Genomic DNA, 17461 nt, shown 5'->3' with positions numbered 1-17461 from the left:
TAGTTTGTTCTTATGGGATAAGATTCATTCCCCTTCATCCTTGCCCCACCCTGTGTGTTTAAACTATGTCTGTTTGCTGTTGTACAGTTACAAGATCCTAGTTCTATTTCTCAGTCATAATTTTATGTTTACCACATTTTATATTCATCTCTAACAATGTCTACTAGGTAAAGATGCCAACTTCAGCTGCAACTGTTGAGAATCTGTGTCACTCTTTTAGTATGTATGGCTGTGATTATTGTCTGTGACAATGGAATAGCTTTCATTAGCACAGAATTTCAGAGGTTCACAGACCTTAATGGCATCTGTCACATAAACACTGTCCCCCGGCACCCTTCAACAAGTGGTTTATCTGAAGGAACTGTCCCTGCTTTTAAAACTGGTATGAGGAAGTTGTCTGGAGGCACTTTGGAGTCTTGTTTTTCCAGATTCCGTCTGAGTTACTGCATAACTACATGGACTACTACTGGTCCCACAGTGGCAGAGCAGCTGATGAAATGCAGCTTGCGTAACATGTCTGGATTTGGTCCTTCCCAGTTTTGAGGGAAGGTGAGAGAGAAGCAAAATGCTCAAAAACTGAACCAACATCAACAGGGCAGTGCTCGTACATTTAAAATAGGCAACCCTGTGTACACGTTTAACTTTGGAATTAGACCATACCGGACTCTAGGAGCCATCATTTCAGAAACTAGTCCATTGTCATTTTGAGTTCACATTTTTTTGGCACATACAATAATCATCAACCCAGGTCATAACTTCCGTCTTGGCTAACTGGAGCTCCCTGAGCCCTCTGCTGAACCTTGTCAGGGGCAGTCTTCAATGATGTGAGCCATTGATTGGGGTGCACCACAGCTGCAGTCTGGATTCCTTGCAAGACCCGCTTATGCCAATTTGCTGCACAAAGACCTTGGCCAGTGCGGAAATGGCTGAGGAGTGCCTGAGGTTGGCATGGTCGGTTGAAACTGAGTGGCCGGGCTGTAGGATCTGTGATGAGCAAGTGGTTTTTAATGGCGGCATACTGGTTCCATTCCAGCTGGTTGCCACAGGACCTCTGCAGTTATTAAAGTAGTGCACAAACATGTGGATCACATTGAGCAAGAGAATCATCCCAACAATTTTAAAAAATTAATTCAAGGACATAAGCTTCACTGGCTCAGCTAGCATTCATTCCTTATCTCTAATTGTCCTTGAGAAGGTGATGCTGAGCTGCTTCTTGAATCGCTGTAGTCCATGTCCTGTAGGTAAACCCATAGTGCTGTTCACCGCAACAGTGAAGGAATTTCGATATATTTCCAAGCCAGGGTGGTGAGTGGCTTGAAGGGGAGCTTCCAAGTGGTAGTGTTCCCATGTATCTCCTGCTGATATCTTTCTGGATGGTAGTGATCGTGGGTTTGGAAGGTGCTGTCTTAGGAACCTTAGTGAGTTACTTCAGTGTGCCTTTGGGTGGTACACACTGCTGCTATTGTGTGTTGTTGGTGGGAGGGACTGAATGTTCTTTGTGGAAGGATTCTTAATCCAGTGGGCTGCTTTATCCTGAATGATTGAGCTTATTGAATGTTGGAGCTGCACTTATCCAGGCAAATGGGGAGTATTCCTTCAAACTCCTGACTTGTGTCTTATTTTTTAAACCCCCTAACTAAAACATGTAAATATTGTCAGTCCAAATATTTTGTCTTAAATATCCAGCAGAACATTATATATTCTGTTTTCTAGCGTTAGTACTTGGCTTCTTCTTTAATTGTTTTTATTTGAACATTGCTTTTATTCAAATGTTGTCTTGTCAAGTTTTCAGAAAATTGTATGTCTACCCTTTCTTCCAATTCAACAATTGACATTATTTTCAAACAATTTGACAACTCAAAGCAATATTTGATAGAATAATAAATATCCTATATTATTTATATTATATTGCAGAATAATTGATAGAAATTTAGAGAAAAAGAGATGAATGAGGGTATCTGAGATAACTATAGGTAAAGGTTATACATTTTGAGATTTCTGTTAGTATTTCTGTATCAACATAAATAAAAGCACAAATCTTCCTTTTGATGTTAATTTCATGACATTGCCAATAAAGAGTGTTCCAGAGTTCCACATGTGTTGATTACATTGTACTCCAATAATCATTATTGACACTTCTTACTTGGTGATTTTTAGAATGAATGCATAATCTTCCAGTTCTCGATTATTAATTTTGCAGCTTCATATTCATTACATGTATGTTTGTGTTACAGTTACTATATTAGCAATGAATATGAACAGTATCCTGGGAGAAGAAACTTATACAAGTAAGTTTTAGAAATAATACATAGAACATAGAACATAGAACATAGAACATAGAACATTACAGCGCAGAACAGGCCCTTCGGCCCACGAAGTTGCGCCGACCAGTTACAAAAACAATGACCCACTAGCCTATACCAATCCCTTTTCGTCCATAAACCTATCCAGAGATCTCTTAAACGCCCCCAAACTAGACGCATCTACAACTGCAGCAGGCAGGGCATTCCAATCCCTCACCACCCGCTGGGTAAAGAACCTACCCCTGACATCCGTCCTGTAGCTACCCCCCCTTAATTTAAAGTCATGCCCCCTCGTGCTAGCTTTCTCCATCCGAGGAAAAAGGCTATCACTATCCACCCTATCTAAACCCCTAATCATCTTATATGTTTCAATAAGATCCCCTCTTAGCCGCCTTCTTCCCAACGAAAACAACCCTAGATCCCTCAGTCTCTCCTCATAGGACCTCCCCACCATACCAGGCAACATCCTAGTAAACCTCCTCTGCACCCTCTCCAACGCCTCCACATCCTTCTTGTAATGCGGGGACCAGAACTGCACACAGTACTCCAAGTGCGGCCGCACTAGAGTAGTGTACAGTTGCAACATTACACTGCGACTCCTAAATTCAATCCCCCTACCAATAAACGCCAAGACACCGTACGCCTTCTTGACAACCTTATCTACTTGATTCCCAACTTTCAGGGATCTATGTACACACACACCTAGATCCCTCTGTTCATCCACACTATTCAAAGTCCTCCCGTTAGCCCTATACTCGACACATCTGTTGCTCCTACCAAAATGAATTACCTCACACTTCTCCGCATTAAATTCCATCCGCCACCTCTCGGCCCAGCTCTGCAACCTATCTAAGTCTCCCTGCAGACTATGACACCCTTCCTCACAATCTACCACACCTCCAACTTTGGTGTCATCAGCAAATTTACTAATCCACCCAACTATACCCTCATCCAGATCATTAATAAAAATTACAAACAACAGTGGCCCCAAAACAGATCCCTGAGGCACACCACTCGTAACTGCACTCCATGATGAATATTTACCATCCACCACCACCCTCTGTCTCCTATTTGATAGCCAATTCCTGATCCAACTTCCTAGATTACCCACAATCCCATACATCTGCATTTTCTGCAGAAGCCTACCATGGTGAACCTTATCGAACGCCTTACTAAAATCCATGTATACCACGTCAACTGCCTTACCCCCATCCACCTCTTTGGTCACCTTCTCAAAAAACTCAATAAGGTTAGTAAGGCACGACCTACCTGCTACAAAACCATGCTGACTATTTCTAATCAATTCATTACACTCCAAATAACTATAAATCCTATCCCTAATAATTTTTTCTAAAACCTTGCCCACAACAGAAGTAAGACTCACCGGTCTATAATTCCCGGCAAAGTCTCTGTTCCCCTTCTTAAACAATGGGACAACATTCGCTATCCTCCAATCCTCCGGGACTACACCAGAGACCAATGACGACCTGAAGATCTGAGCCAGAGGCTCTGCAATCACCTCTCTAGCCTCCCAGAGAATCCTAGGGTAGCTCCCATCCGGACCAGGGGACTTATCTATTTTCAGCCCCTCAAGAATTTCCAGCACATCCTCTTTATCAACCGTAATACTTTCTATTTTACACCCCTGCGACCCAATGTCCTCCTCAGCTATATTCATGTCCCCCTGCGTGAACACCGAAGAGAAATATTGGTTCAATACTTCTCCAATCTCCTCCGGTTCCACACACAACTTCCCCCTGCTGTCTGTAACTGGCCCTAATCTTGCCCTGACCAACCTTCTGTTCTTGACATACTTATAGAACGCCTTAGGATTCTCCTTAATCCTATCGGCCAAAGTCTTCTCATGTCCTCTTTTAGCCCTTCTCAACTCACTCTTCAACTCCCTCCTAGCCAATCTAAAGCTTTCTAGTGCACTATCTGAGCCCTCCAATCTCATCCGAACATAAGCCTCCTTTTTCTTTTTAACCATCGACTCAACTCTTTTAGTGCACCACGGTTCCCTAGCCCTACCAAATCCACCATGCCTGACAGGGACATACCTATCAAGGACTCGCAGTAGCTGCTCCTTGAAAAAATTCCACATTTCAGATGTTCCCAGTCCCTGCAATCCCCTAATCCAATCCATGCTTCCTAATTCACTCCTGATAGCCTCATAATCGCCCTTACCCCAGCTAAAATTGCTGACCCGAGGTTCACGCCTATCTCTTCCCATCACTAAGGTGAACGTAACCGAATTGTGGTCACTATCACCAAAATGCACACCAACTTCCAAGTCTAGCACCTGGTCTGGCTCATTTCCCAGCACCAAATCCAATATAGCCTCACCTCTAGTTGGCCTGTCTACATACTGAGACAAAAAACCTTCCTGCACGCTTTGTACAAACACTGACCCCTCTAGCGAGCTAGAACTATAGCAACTCCAATCAATATTCGTAAAGTTAAAGTCCCCCATAACAATTACCCTATTACTTTCACTCCTAACCAGGATTGTCTCCGCAATCCTTTCCTCAACCTCTCTAGAACTTTTAGGAGGTCTATAAAAGACTCCCAACAGGGTGACCTCTCCTCTCCTATTTCTAATCTCCGCCCATACTACCTCAACTGACAAGTCCTCATCAAACTTTCTCTCCGACACTGTGATACAGTCCTTGACTAGCAATGCTACCCCACCCCCCCTTCTACCTTCTTCTCTACTCCGACTAAAGCATTTGTACCCCGGAACCTGCAACATCCATTCCTGACCCTGCTCTATCCAAGTCTCAGAAATGGCCACAACATCAAAGTCCCAGGAACTGATCCACGCTGCAAGTTCATCCACTTTATTGCGAATACTCCTCGCATTAAAGTACACGCATTTCAAACCCTGCTCCGCCCCACCCCCACTATGCCGTGCCTTGCATTCCCCAACTATGCATGTTGGGGAATAATACATGTATTATTGTTGAAGAATTATACACTGTTACCTCTCCATTCTGGAAATGGTCGCGATTCTTCCATTGCAACCCGCAACTTTTCTGTCGGGTCACAGTGGGAGGCACGTGTCTGTATCCTTGAACAGGGATTTGTGTGTGCACCGGGAATGCATGCGCATCTCCCAGAGCGAGCGAACAATCGCCAATCAGACCACGCTGGAAACCGGCGGAAACGCAGGTAAGTAATTTAAATCTTTTCTGCATGTATTTTAAATATGTTAATTATCAGGATTTTTCAGGTCCCAATTGAATCTCCCACCCCACCAGGAGCACTTCATTCCAGCGGGGTTTAGACTTGCTCCCCACATTCGAGGAACTAACAGGAAACTCCACCAGAAAGAAGTGGGAGCCAACCGGTGCCCTCCAGGGGGTCGGATGGTGGTGGAGTGGTGCTCTCGTGCATAGAAACCCTGGAAGTGCCAGCATGTGCCACAGCAAAGTGCCCATGCCTCGGGGCATCTTGGCATTGCCCACTGGGCATCGGACAGTGCCAAGGGGATAGGGCCTATTGTGGGCAGGGCCTGGGGGCAATTTGTGGGGATGGGGAGTCCTGCTGCCACTCTGCATTGGGATCGGTCTGGGACGGAGGAAGGGCAGCAATTGGAGCAGGCTGGGAGATCTGCCGTGGAGGGGGTCTGCTGGGAGGTGGATCAACAGGGATGGGTCTGCTGGACTGTAAGTTGACAGTTTGGGACAGTTCCAGAACTCTCAAACTCCGGTGCGAATAGCACCACCCTGCCCCACCCCCGGGCCAGGTTTTTAATAATATTCACAACTGGGACCTCTTCAGTGCTCAGAGTGAGGAGATTCAGGTGAGAAGCTGAACTGACAGAATAGTCAGGATTCAGAACAGTTTTGATATTAATGACAGTAAAGATATTCACACAGATGGCTTCTGCAGTGCACAGAGTGTGGGTGATTCTATGTGAACTCCCATTGAAAAAACCATCGCAAATTACTCCAGTTTTCCCATGAATTTGGCACTTTGAACATTTTTGGGAGAATTCCATCTATAATCTGGAATTTTGAGCCCATGTCAGCTGTCAGTGGGAAAGATAACTTGGGTGCAAAATCTTGTGAGAGTTGGGAAATGCAATTCTCACCAGTGATTACACATAACATCCTACCCAACAGGCCATCTGGATTCCCACCAGCGGTGAACAGGACTGGTGAATCCCACCCAATATCTCGCCTGACTCTTCTCTTCCCTAGCATAAGCATAGTAAGAAGTCTCACAACACCAGGTTAAAGTCCAATGGGTTTATTTGATAGCACAAGCCACAAGTTTTCGGAGCACCATTGAGTTGTTTAATGATTTGACGGCACAAATCAGTACAAATGGGTATAATCTAGTGGCCATTACAGAAACATGGTTGCAGGGTGGCCGGGACTGGGAACTGAATATCCAGGGGTATCGGACATTTCAGAAGGATAGACAGGAAGGAAAAAGAGGTGGGGTAGCTCTGTTAATAAAGGATAGTATCAGGGCAGTAGTGAGAGACGATATAGGCTCTAAGGAGCAAAATGTGGAATCAATGTGGGTGGAGGGACAGTGAACATAAGAACACAAGAAATAGGAGCAGGAGTAGGCCATCTAGCCCCTCGAGCCTGCCCCGCCATTCAATAAGATCATGGTTGATCTGATAGTGGTTCAGTTCCACTTACCCGCCTGCTCCCCATAACCCTTAATTCCCTATTGGTCAAAAATCTATCGGTGGCTTAAAGACATTTAATGAGGTAGCCTCCACTGCTTCAATGGGCAGAGAGTCACTACCCCTGGGTAGATTCACTACCCCCTGGGAGAAGAAGTTCCTCCTCAACTCTGTTCTAAATTGACTCTCCCTTATTTTGAGGCCGTGCCCTCTAGTTCTTGTGTCCATTATAAGTGGAAATAATCACATTGTTTCTACCCTATCTAGCCCCTTCATTATCTTATATGTCTCTATAAGATCTCCCCCTCAGCCTTCTAAACTCCAATGAGTACAGGCCCAGTCTACTCAATCTCTCCTCATAAGCTAACCCCCTCATCTCCGGATACAACCTGGATAACCTTCTCTGCACCCCCTCCAAAGCTAATATAGCCTTTCTTAAATAAGGGGACCAAAATTGTACACAGTACTCTCAGTGCTGCCTCACCAGTCCCCTGTACAGTTGCAGCAAGACCTCCCTGCTTTTTATATTCTATCCCTCTCGTGATAAAGGCCAACATTCCATTCACCTTCTTGATCACCTGCTGCACCTGCAAACGGAGTTTTTGTGATTCATGCACAAGGGCCCCCAGGTCCCTCTGCACAGCAGCATGTTGTAATTTTTCACCATTTAAATAATAGTCCATTTTACTATTATTCCTTCCAAAGTGGATAACCTCACACTTGCCAACATTATACTCCATCTGCCAGATCCTTGCCCATTCACTTAGCCTATCCAAATCTCTCTGCAGACATTCTGTGTCCTCCACTGAATTTGCTTTTCCACTCATCTTTGTGTCATCTGTAAACTTTGTTACCCTACACTCGGTCACTTCCTCCAGATCGTCTATGTGTATGGTAAACAGTTGAGGCCCCAGCACCGATCCCTGCGGCATGCCACTAGTCACCGACTACCAACCTGAAAAGCATCCATTTATTCTGATTCTCTGCTTCCTGTTAGATAGCCAATCCTCAATCCACGCTAACACTTTACCCCCAATTCCATGTACCTTTATCTTATGCAGTAACCTTTTGGAAGGCACCTTATTGAATGCCTTCTGGAAATCTAAATATACCACATCCACTCGTTCCCCTCTGTCAACTGCACTCATTATAACTTCATAAAAATCCAGTAAATTTGTCAAATATGACTTTCCCTTCATGAATCCATGCTGCGTCTGCTTGATTGAACCATTCAGTTCTGATGAAGGGACAGTGCTCCGAAAGCTTGTGGGCTTGCGCTACCAAATAAATCTGTTGGACTTTAACCTGGTGTTGTGAGTCTTCTTTCTGTGTTTACCCAGTCCAATGCTAGCATCTCCACATCATGGCTAGCATAAGCAACCATAGGTACTTCAAACTCTCTTCAAACTTCTCCTAAGCTAACTAGCAGCTTATTAGCTTTCTCTGGTGGTGACAGTCTGGAATGCACTGCCTGGAAGGGTGGTGGAGGCAGGATGCCTTACATCCTTTAAAAAGTACCTGGATGACTACTTGGCCATTGCATTCAAGGCTATGGGCCAAGTGCTAGCAAGTGGGCTTAGGTGGGCAGGTCAGGGAATTTTATGCGTTGGTGCAGATTTGATGGGCCAAAGAGCCTTTTTTGCACTATAATGTTCTGTGATTCTGTGGTCTATGATTCTGTGATTCTGTTTGTCTCGGTGGCTAGATATCCTCGCAATTGCAGTGACCAAAACTATACACAGTACTGTATGGATGGGTGTATTTATTATCACTACCCAAGAATTGTGTTCTGGTTCCCTTTCAACTGCTTTTATCATGCCTTTTAAAATTTATGCACAGAAGATATTATTGAGTCAGTAATCCTGCTTATCTTTTTTAAAAATGGAAATTGTACTGACTGTTTTCAAATTATATGGTGTGACTGGCATTTGAGGATTTTTGACCTAACCCTAATCCTGATGCAGACTGAATTCACTGCCATATCAGGGGTACCTTGTTCGAATTCCATTTGTATTTGGTTCCTAGACATTTTAAATTTTTCTTTTATTTGTAGAATTAAAATTGGAGCAACTCCCCAGAAACCTCAATGTATTACCTGTGAGCTGATGAAGGAACGCTGTCAATACTATTCGGCGTATTTCAGTAGAAATGCAAAATATTACAAGCTATCCTGTTATGGTAAGTGAACCATGGAAACTAATTCTTCAACAAAAAATATTGCTTATTAGGATGGCTTTTATACTTGCTCCTTGCTCTCTGCAGGTCCTGGAGTACCTACATTTGCAATTTACAGTGCTACCAATGATCAAGGTAATCACTATTTCACTACCTGTTAACATGAATTTTTTGTTCAGAACATGTGTATTGTAACTATCTAACCTTCAGTTAATAATAATGTCTAATTTCACTGTTCGTTTGGAATGAGTTCAGAAAAAAGTCAGCTGTAAGCATTGAATAGAATATATAGGATAAATGTTGGATAAATTTAATGCCCTCGACCCCACGAATGTTTGATTAAGTAGAAAGTGCAGTGTGGGGACTTCACCAACTTCTTGCCTCACCTCAATCAATGTCAGGGCAGGAAGATTGAAAAGTAGATTTTACAAATGGGGGCTTTTGGAGCCTTTAAATGAACTCTTAAGGGTCACATCCTGTTTCTGCCAGTTTTCAAGCTGTGGTGGGCAGAGGATTTGCTAGCCAGAGAGATTGTAGCAACCCTTCGGGTTTGTCTGCAGCCTTCTTGTTATTGGAGTGAGAGGCACTGTGCCTAAACAATGGAATCTACATTCGTGAGGGGAGTGGGCCAGCCTTCACTATCAACCCTTCCTTTGCTAGCAACTCTCCCTCAGAGCCCAACCCACCCCACTTACCGGACTCCAGAGGATCCATTACTGATGTACAAGCACTGATGTATTATGGGTAGCAGCCACTGCTCCCTTTAGTGCTGCTGGTACTGTTGGCCTCTGATTGGCTGGCAACTTTTGAGGCACTGGGTTTCCATCCGACTAGGGCCCTGATAGCGTGGGAGGTCTGCTGCTGTCCAGCATTGAGCCTCCACACAGAAACAACATGGGCCTCCCATTTGTTCTCCAGCCAGAGGTGGGACCCCATCACACAAACAAAGTTCTGCCCATTGTCGTTCAACCACTGTCAGAATTGTGACTGGTGTTTGGAGAGATGCAACTGGATAAAAGGGGGATATAACTTTAAGAGTGTTGTCCCTACAACAAATAAAAAGTGTAGATAGCAAAAATTTTAATATTTCAGATTCCTAAATTATATTCTGTTATCACCATGCAGATTTTCTTATGTTTTAAAATGGTGACTTGTATAAATTTACCATCACGGTTTCTGGCTTCACTTTCCCTTCATTTACAATGAAGTTAGAGTTCTGGTATTTGAGGACAATTCACTTTCAAAACTTGAGAATGTTAACCACTGGAAAGTTTCAAATTTCAGTAGACACCATAGAATTGTAGAACAAGTATATTAATATTCAGAAAGAGGGCATCCTGCTTTGCTCAGCCTCTTTTATATCTAATCCTGTTTCCTTCAACTGCCACATGATGTAAAAAAAAAATTGTTTTATTGCAGAAGCTCAAAATATTCGTGCATCACTCATGGTAAATTAGATTATTTATTACTATAAGTAATTCTGAAGTGTGCATCCAATTATTTTAGCTGGTAAGTGAACTCTGAGCAGGAATTTTCTCCCACTCTGTGGCGGTGGCGGAAGGTGATGGATGCTCGCTGGGGGCACCGCCATTGTCAATGGGTTTCCCACTGAACACGCCTCTTACCACTGAGAAATCCATGGTGGGTTGCGTCGCCAGCAGAACCGTAAGATCCCAGTGGCGTGAATGGGGGCAGGATTTCAGCACCTGTTTTACGATACGGTGAATCTGATTTTAGAGAGGGGATTATCTGGCCTCCCCTGGCGTGTCATTCATCAGTAGTGAGATCTTCTGGTCCTGCCACTGTCAATGGGATTTCCTATTGAATGCACCCATGCTGCCGGAAAACCTGCAGTGGGGTTGCGCGGTCAGCGTGACCAGGGATCCTGCCAATGTGAACAACCGGAGAATTCCGCTCTAGATGTCCAAAGAACTAATAGCATAATTTTTCTTTATTTCAAGTGGTACAAACTCTGGAAGATAACAAAGAATTGGAAGAAAGACTTCAGACTGTTCAGATGCCAACAAAAGTTCTAGAAAGTTTGCAACTTGATGGCACGAGTAAGTTAAACCAGTCTATTAGTGTGCAGAGAAGACGGAGGTATTTTTTAACTCCTGAACGTCTTCAAAATAGTAACACTTCAGGAATTAAAATCCAGTCATCCGGATGCCCAGTAGTTTTCACTTGCAATATGAGCAGAGGATACAATTGAGCAATGTTCCCACTAGTGAGTGTGAGGCCATTCAGCTGCCTGGAAGGCACTGCACAAGCCTGATTTATGTGGGCAGGAGTGCAAAGTAAAATTTAGAGAGACTCTGCTCTGAAAAACCTAGCTGTGCACAACAACCCAATTTTAAAGAAAATATTACAACTAAACCAATCAATGTGGCAATTTTAATTAATAGATTGACAGCAGGTTTTAATAATGAAGATTAGCTAACTAGAAATTTGGCAAGTTTTCAGCTCGTGGCCTAAGACAGTAAAATATACTGCACTAGTATGTTTTTTTTTACTATGATTTGGAATGCCCTGGCTAAAGGACTGATAGATTGAATAGTAACGTTCAAAGGAGAATAAGATAAATAACTAGGGGGAGGAATTGTACAGGGCTGTGGGGAAAGAACAGAGGGGTTGGACTGACTGGATAGCTTCATAAGCACAGGCATAACAACCCAAATAGGCTGCTTCACTGTTTTATTGTTTTATGATTCTAGATTGATTGTAAGACAGAGAAAACAACTTTCTTTTTTGGGGAAAAGAAAAGGGCATAAAATTAAAACATTGAGGAGTCAAATTAGAAAGATTGTTTTCATGACTAGGATAGTAAAAATGCAGAATTTGCTCCCCAAAAGGCTGATGGGTCTTGGTCAATAGATATTCTTGAGACTGAGTTCTGCAGAACTTTGTTAAAGTAGCAAGGGATATGGAACAAAGATGGTGACATGGAATTGAAGTACTAATCACCTGTAATGTCAGTAAATGTTTGATCTTTGTCTCTGTAAAGAGTGGGGCACCGTATTCGTTTAACTTGAGTATGGTATCCATCACACATTTACATCTATATTTTATCATTCTGAGATCTTGCCATAGATGTAATTGTTGCAAAACCTGAAGTTTAGGGAAATTTCACTGGAAATTGTCCTAAGCCTCAACATTTGAGACATAGCTGCTTCCTGTGCAAATATATAGATTAGAAGGCATAATTTTAAAAATAGCAATATGTTTAACAAGGACCATTGGGGCTTTTCCTGTCTATAAATTTTATATATGTTTGTCAGTCCATTTGCTCACATATGTAATTGGCTGATTCTCTGTTTAAGTTGCAGCTGGGAACTTAGATTGATTTTGAATGTACAGCTGTTTTTTATTAAAATGTAGCAGCAAAAAGGAAGTACAACTTCAGTACTCTTACAATTGTTTGAAATACTCTCAATTGCTAGCCCATTTATCTCTGAGTTCGTATCCTCTTTCCATTATAAAGCTTAAGTAGGTTTTAAAATACACAATGGAACAAAGTAAAAGTCCGTTTCTCTGAAGTGTGTTATCTAAAATCTGACCTGAGAGCCTGTTTTACAGCTGATTCCTGTCCATGCCTTTGTGGAGAGTAATACTCACAAGGAAAGTATTGCTACAAATTAAGGCTGCATCAAGAAACAGGAAATGTCACACAGTGATGGTTTTGTGTAAACAAGTTCCAGATGTAACATCTCGGCCTTTTGGCTAAGATCAAGTGTAGTATAGATCGAGTGTAGTGTCGACATGCTGCACTTGGTTGAAGTCATTGGGTTACATTTCAGCTTCATTTGAAGCAATTTTTTTAAGTGGCATCTCGGCCATTTGGCTAAGATGCAAATAAGATCAAGCCCTGGAGGAGGAGCTACACCTACTCCAGTCAGCTTGGATCATGTAGATCAAGCCCAAGACGGGAGGTGAGAGCCCTGTCTTGTCAGCTTGGATCGGGAATGTCCCAACTTGTTGGGACTCTGAATTGGGTTTAATTTGACTTGATTGGATTGGAATAAAGTTTAAAAAAAATAAAAAAACATGAAACTCAGCACTTGGTGGTGCAAGCAAAGAATACAGCAACAAATGTTCTTATTGCTTATGCCTGTGTGGCTGTGCATCTCCCTTGGTAGATCAGAATGTTAATTTCTTTACAATCTATTTCTTATATATCCACATCTACTGAATGTGAATCTTGGACTTATTAGAATGTGCTGCTAAAATAACAGCAAGTTTAATACGCACATTTTACTAATGTGGAAATCGCATTGGAACATCTGGTGAGGATGTGATACCCCATGGATTGCAAATTACTACAAGTTATTGGACACTTCATGCCGCTGCTATGAGCCTTGTAAAAAAAAAAGTAGTCCACTCCCCCATCCCCCCAATCTTCCCGAGTTCAAGAAATTGCGACATTTTCACATTAATTCCAAATTCAACTGGTGGAAGAATGTTACAGCCAATATTTAATAGTGTTAGCAGTTTTTAATGATAAGATTTATGGTCCTGCAATGCTACTCAACCTCTCCGGCTCAGAAAGGGAACAGCTGGCAACTCATTGCTACATACAATGCATTTGTGACCAACACTTCTTTGCTTATCTGGGAATATTGCAATGAACGATATTTCAATTTCCAATGCTAAAATAACCTCGACTCAGAGGGGAAGATGGGCAGTCAGATTCTGAATTCAGTCAGGGAGCAAACCATTTAGGTGGGCCAGAAGCAGGACAGGATTCAGTTGGGGGCACTCATTTTTGGCTATTAATTTGTTTAAACTATTCAGAGGTTAGAGATTGCTGTGAGAAAATAGTTTTTAGTGCTAACATATGCATTCAAACAGTCCCCCTCTCAACCTGCTGTCCTAGGGAAATTCTATTTGATCTGTCTTAAACATTGAACAATAGAATACCACCTCTGGCACCAACACTATTGTTCTTAAACATTAATCCATCTGTGAAAATAGAACTTTAATTTAGCCATTTTACAATCCACTAATCAATGAGACAATACTGAGATATAGACTGGAATTTTACAGCCTCTCCCTAGAATCAAGGCGGGTGAGGTTTGCAGAACGGAATTCTCCATTGGCCTTGAGTGGGATTTTCTGAGCCTCGCCCAAGCGAGGTCTTAAAATCCTGCCTGCATATTTTTGTAATGTGAGGAAATTTAATTTCTCTCTCTTTTGTATCCTTTAACAATTGCATTTGATAACAATGGAGTCAGTAGAGGCCTAAAGATTAAAAAACGTTCAGATTCTGCAACCTTTACTGGCAGAATTTATTGTTATTTGCAAATACTGTCCTGATGGCAAGTTTTTTCTTCCAACCTTGTGTCAGCTTGTCATAGTTGTCAGAAAAGACTTCCAAACAGTTTAACATGCAACAGCTAAAGAAAAGAGCAGGCAACAAAACATTGTAGACAATTGGGTCATTAACAAGCTCAGTAGTTTGTAAATTAGTGACTTGAAAATGGCTGGCAGGCTTCTGATTTCCGCGGCTGGTGTGATAGCATTGGATTGCTAAACTGACCTTGCATTCACACGGTGTGGAAGGGGGAGGGGGAGGGGGAGGGGAGGGGAGGGGGCCTGGGGGTGGGATTGACCATCAAATTTGCAACACTAAAATGAGGCCCCACACTATTTTGAGTGTTTTATTTTCCATAATCAATGGGCAACATTTCAAACCTGATGGTTTGTCACTGAGAGTTGACCTATATTCCCATCCCTGCAAATTCCTCTTTAAAATCTCTTTGACTTTCAAATAAGACCAAGGAAGGCTTTACTATTCATTAACTTAGACTTGTTGCTTTAAAACATATTGATGGTGAGGTAGTATTATAGGAACTGAAGACTACAGAGTGTTTTCATAAGATTTGATCATTTTGTGCCACGACGCTTTTTTCAGGTATGGCGGGTGGGTCAGGCAGTTAGAAACGTGTAGGATATTGTATGCATCACTGACCAAGTTTCCTCTTTAAGTGAACAATTGTTCACGTTAGTATCCGGCACAGAAGATCACTCTCAGCAAATATTAAGAGGTTGTAAAATGCTATACACTTCTTTCTTTATTCATTTGAAGTCACTATTTGGATGATCTCTCAGGATCACAGTGCACTTCCAAAAGTAAATCTAATTCAAGGGTAAAATGCAGCAAACAGCGAAAGTGGCAAAATGGTATTTGTTCTTGACTCACTGAAGAAAAACAGCTTGATAGGAAACACTTCTGAAATGTTCTGTTTGAAAATTGGTTAATGTTTAATATGTATGTTGAGTGTACTGATAATAATGACAAATAAATGGCCCATGTGTGCCTACGGGGAAGTGGATGGTCCCGTCTCAATATTTGCTTACCGTCAGATAAGTAAAAAATAAAATAAGTGGCAATACTTTATCTTTGTCATATTCCAAAACAAATTGTGTTCTGTGTTAATGGCTATTGTGTTAAGTGGTACTAATTTATTTTTTTTTCCAGATTATTGGTATCAGATGATACTTCCACCACATTTTGATAAATCAAAAAAGTATCCTCTGCTCATTGATGTGTAAGTGTAATTCCAAAGTCTAATCTTCCCTAAAAAAATCTGATGAAGGCATTGACATTTGGCACAACATATTCCTCTCTTCCAATTTCTCCCAATGTCTCATTTTGACAGCCAAAATAATTTTATTCAGAATAGGCATTGAAAGCCTGGATTTGTAGTATGTATGAGATAAGGGATTCCTTCTAACAATACCTAAAATGCATCTCCGCGTAGACTGTCTGGCTCAATTACAGAACATACAGATAGGTTCTGACTCCGTAGCCTTGATTTGATCTCCACTGTTCTTCTGTCTGACAAAAATCTGCTATCCAGAGTGGCGGAGGCACAGTTTCAATGAAGCACTGGACATGGCCATCATTTTGCTGCCTGATCTGGCTGCCAGAAGTGTTATCCTAATTGGTCAGGGCCCTCCTTAAATAAACAGATTGGGTTCCAATAATGCCATCAGGGCCCATTTTGCTATTTTAACTTGAGGCCTAGGCAAGGTTAGACTTCCTCACCAGACTAAACCTGATGGGAGCAGCAGCCAGAGCCAAATCCAGTAAGGTAAGTTTTTATAATACTTTATTTGCTGCCACGCAGATCATGAGGGACAGGATTTCTCCTCTGTGCTCCAGAAGAAAGCCTCAAGCCTCTCCCATTTCATTGACTTCTCAGTTGTGTTAATTAACCTGTGACATGAGGCCCAGCCACTAAAATTGCTTGCGCTGTGGGGCATTTTCAGTATTAACAATGCAATACGAATGATATTGTAACAGTGAATGTGGCAAAGACTTAACTGCATCTAGTCTGGCTTGCAGCATCGCTGGATAAATGTAATCATTTACTCAGTTTTATGGGTATAGTTACTCAAAACTTGTCAATTTACAGGCTTTGGTTACCAAGAAATTTCAACTATTTTCCATTCAATCTCCTTGACTTCCATATAAGCTAATGATAAAGCCAAGGAATTAACTTAGACTTTGCTTTAAAATGTATTGGTTGTGGAATAATATTAGGGGATCTGAAGACCACAGGGTATTTTCATAAGATTTGATCATTTTGCTGCTGTGACACTTTTTTCAGGTATGGTGGGCCAGGCAGTCAGAAAGCTGATGCCCGCTTCTCAACTAACTGGGCAACTTACCTTGCCAGCACAGAGGGAATTATTGTTGCCAGCTTTGATGGAAGAGGAAGCGGTTACCAGGGTGACAAAGTAATGCATGCAATATATCGAAGGCTGGGCACTTATGAAGTGGAAGATCAAATCAGAGCAACAAGGTATACAATTAGCCAGAGTTAAGAATTAGAAATTGTGTTATTTCTCTGTTTTAACTCCGATGAATGGTTACAAGCATATTACCATAAATTGTTACAAGCATTTCATAAATGTAAAACCTTTTAAAATATTGACTTTAGAGAAAGTATTGAAATATTAGCTCACCAGCTCAACAAAAACTGAACAATATTTTGTTTTTTTTAGAAAATTTATTGAAATGGGATTCATTGATGAGACAAGGATAGCCATCTGGGGATGGGTAAGTTCTCAAATTATTTGTGGTAGAAGTACAATTTGCTTATAGGTGCAAAAAAATTAGTTTTGCATTACCTTAGTGATGACAAACAAGGTGCATCCTTGTGGCAATATTATTTCGGCAAGACAGTTGGTTAGTCAAGACAGATATACCAAATAACAGACTCACCTGATGAAGGAGCAGTGCCCTGAAAGCTCGTGATACCAAATAAACCTGTTGGACTTTATCTGGTGTTGTGAGACTTTTCACTGTGCCCAAATAGAGGAGGCATTTTTA

General features: G+C 41.9%; 1 protein-coding gene and 1 pseudogene across 1 annotated transcript in view; both read left to right on the top strand.

The window, feature by feature from the left end:
- Positions 1-17461, top strand: part of fap (fibroblast activation protein, alpha) — a 94296-nt gene that overhangs the window by 51916 nt on the left and 24919 nt on the right. Inside the window, exons 17-23 of the mRNA XM_080199165.1 lie at positions 2235-2288; positions 9002-9126; positions 9211-9258; positions 11085-11183; positions 15602-15671; positions 16737-16931; positions 17134-17188. Coding sequence (XP_080055291.1) covers positions 2235-2288; positions 9002-9126; positions 9211-9258; positions 11085-11183; positions 15602-15671; positions 16737-16931; positions 17134-17188 — 646 coding nt within the window. The remainder of the gene's footprint in view (positions 1-2234; positions 2289-9001; positions 9127-9210; positions 9259-11084; positions 11184-15601; positions 15672-16736; positions 16932-17133; positions 17189-17461) is intronic.
- LOC145350383 (U2 spliceosomal RNA) lies at positions 12824-13031 on the top strand (annotated as a pseudogene).

This window comes from Carcharhinus amblyrhynchos, chromosome 11 (assembly GCF_965287045.1).
Source record: "Carcharhinus amblyrhynchos chromosome 11, sCarAmb.v2.hapA, whole genome shotgun sequence".
NCBI classification, from domain to species: domain Eukaryota; kingdom Metazoa; phylum Chordata; class Chondrichthyes; order Carcharhiniformes; family Carcharhinidae; genus Carcharhinus; species Carcharhinus amblyrhynchos.
The sequence above is the reverse complement of the archived record's forward strand: the minus strand, read 5'-3'. Positions and strand labels throughout refer to the sequence as shown.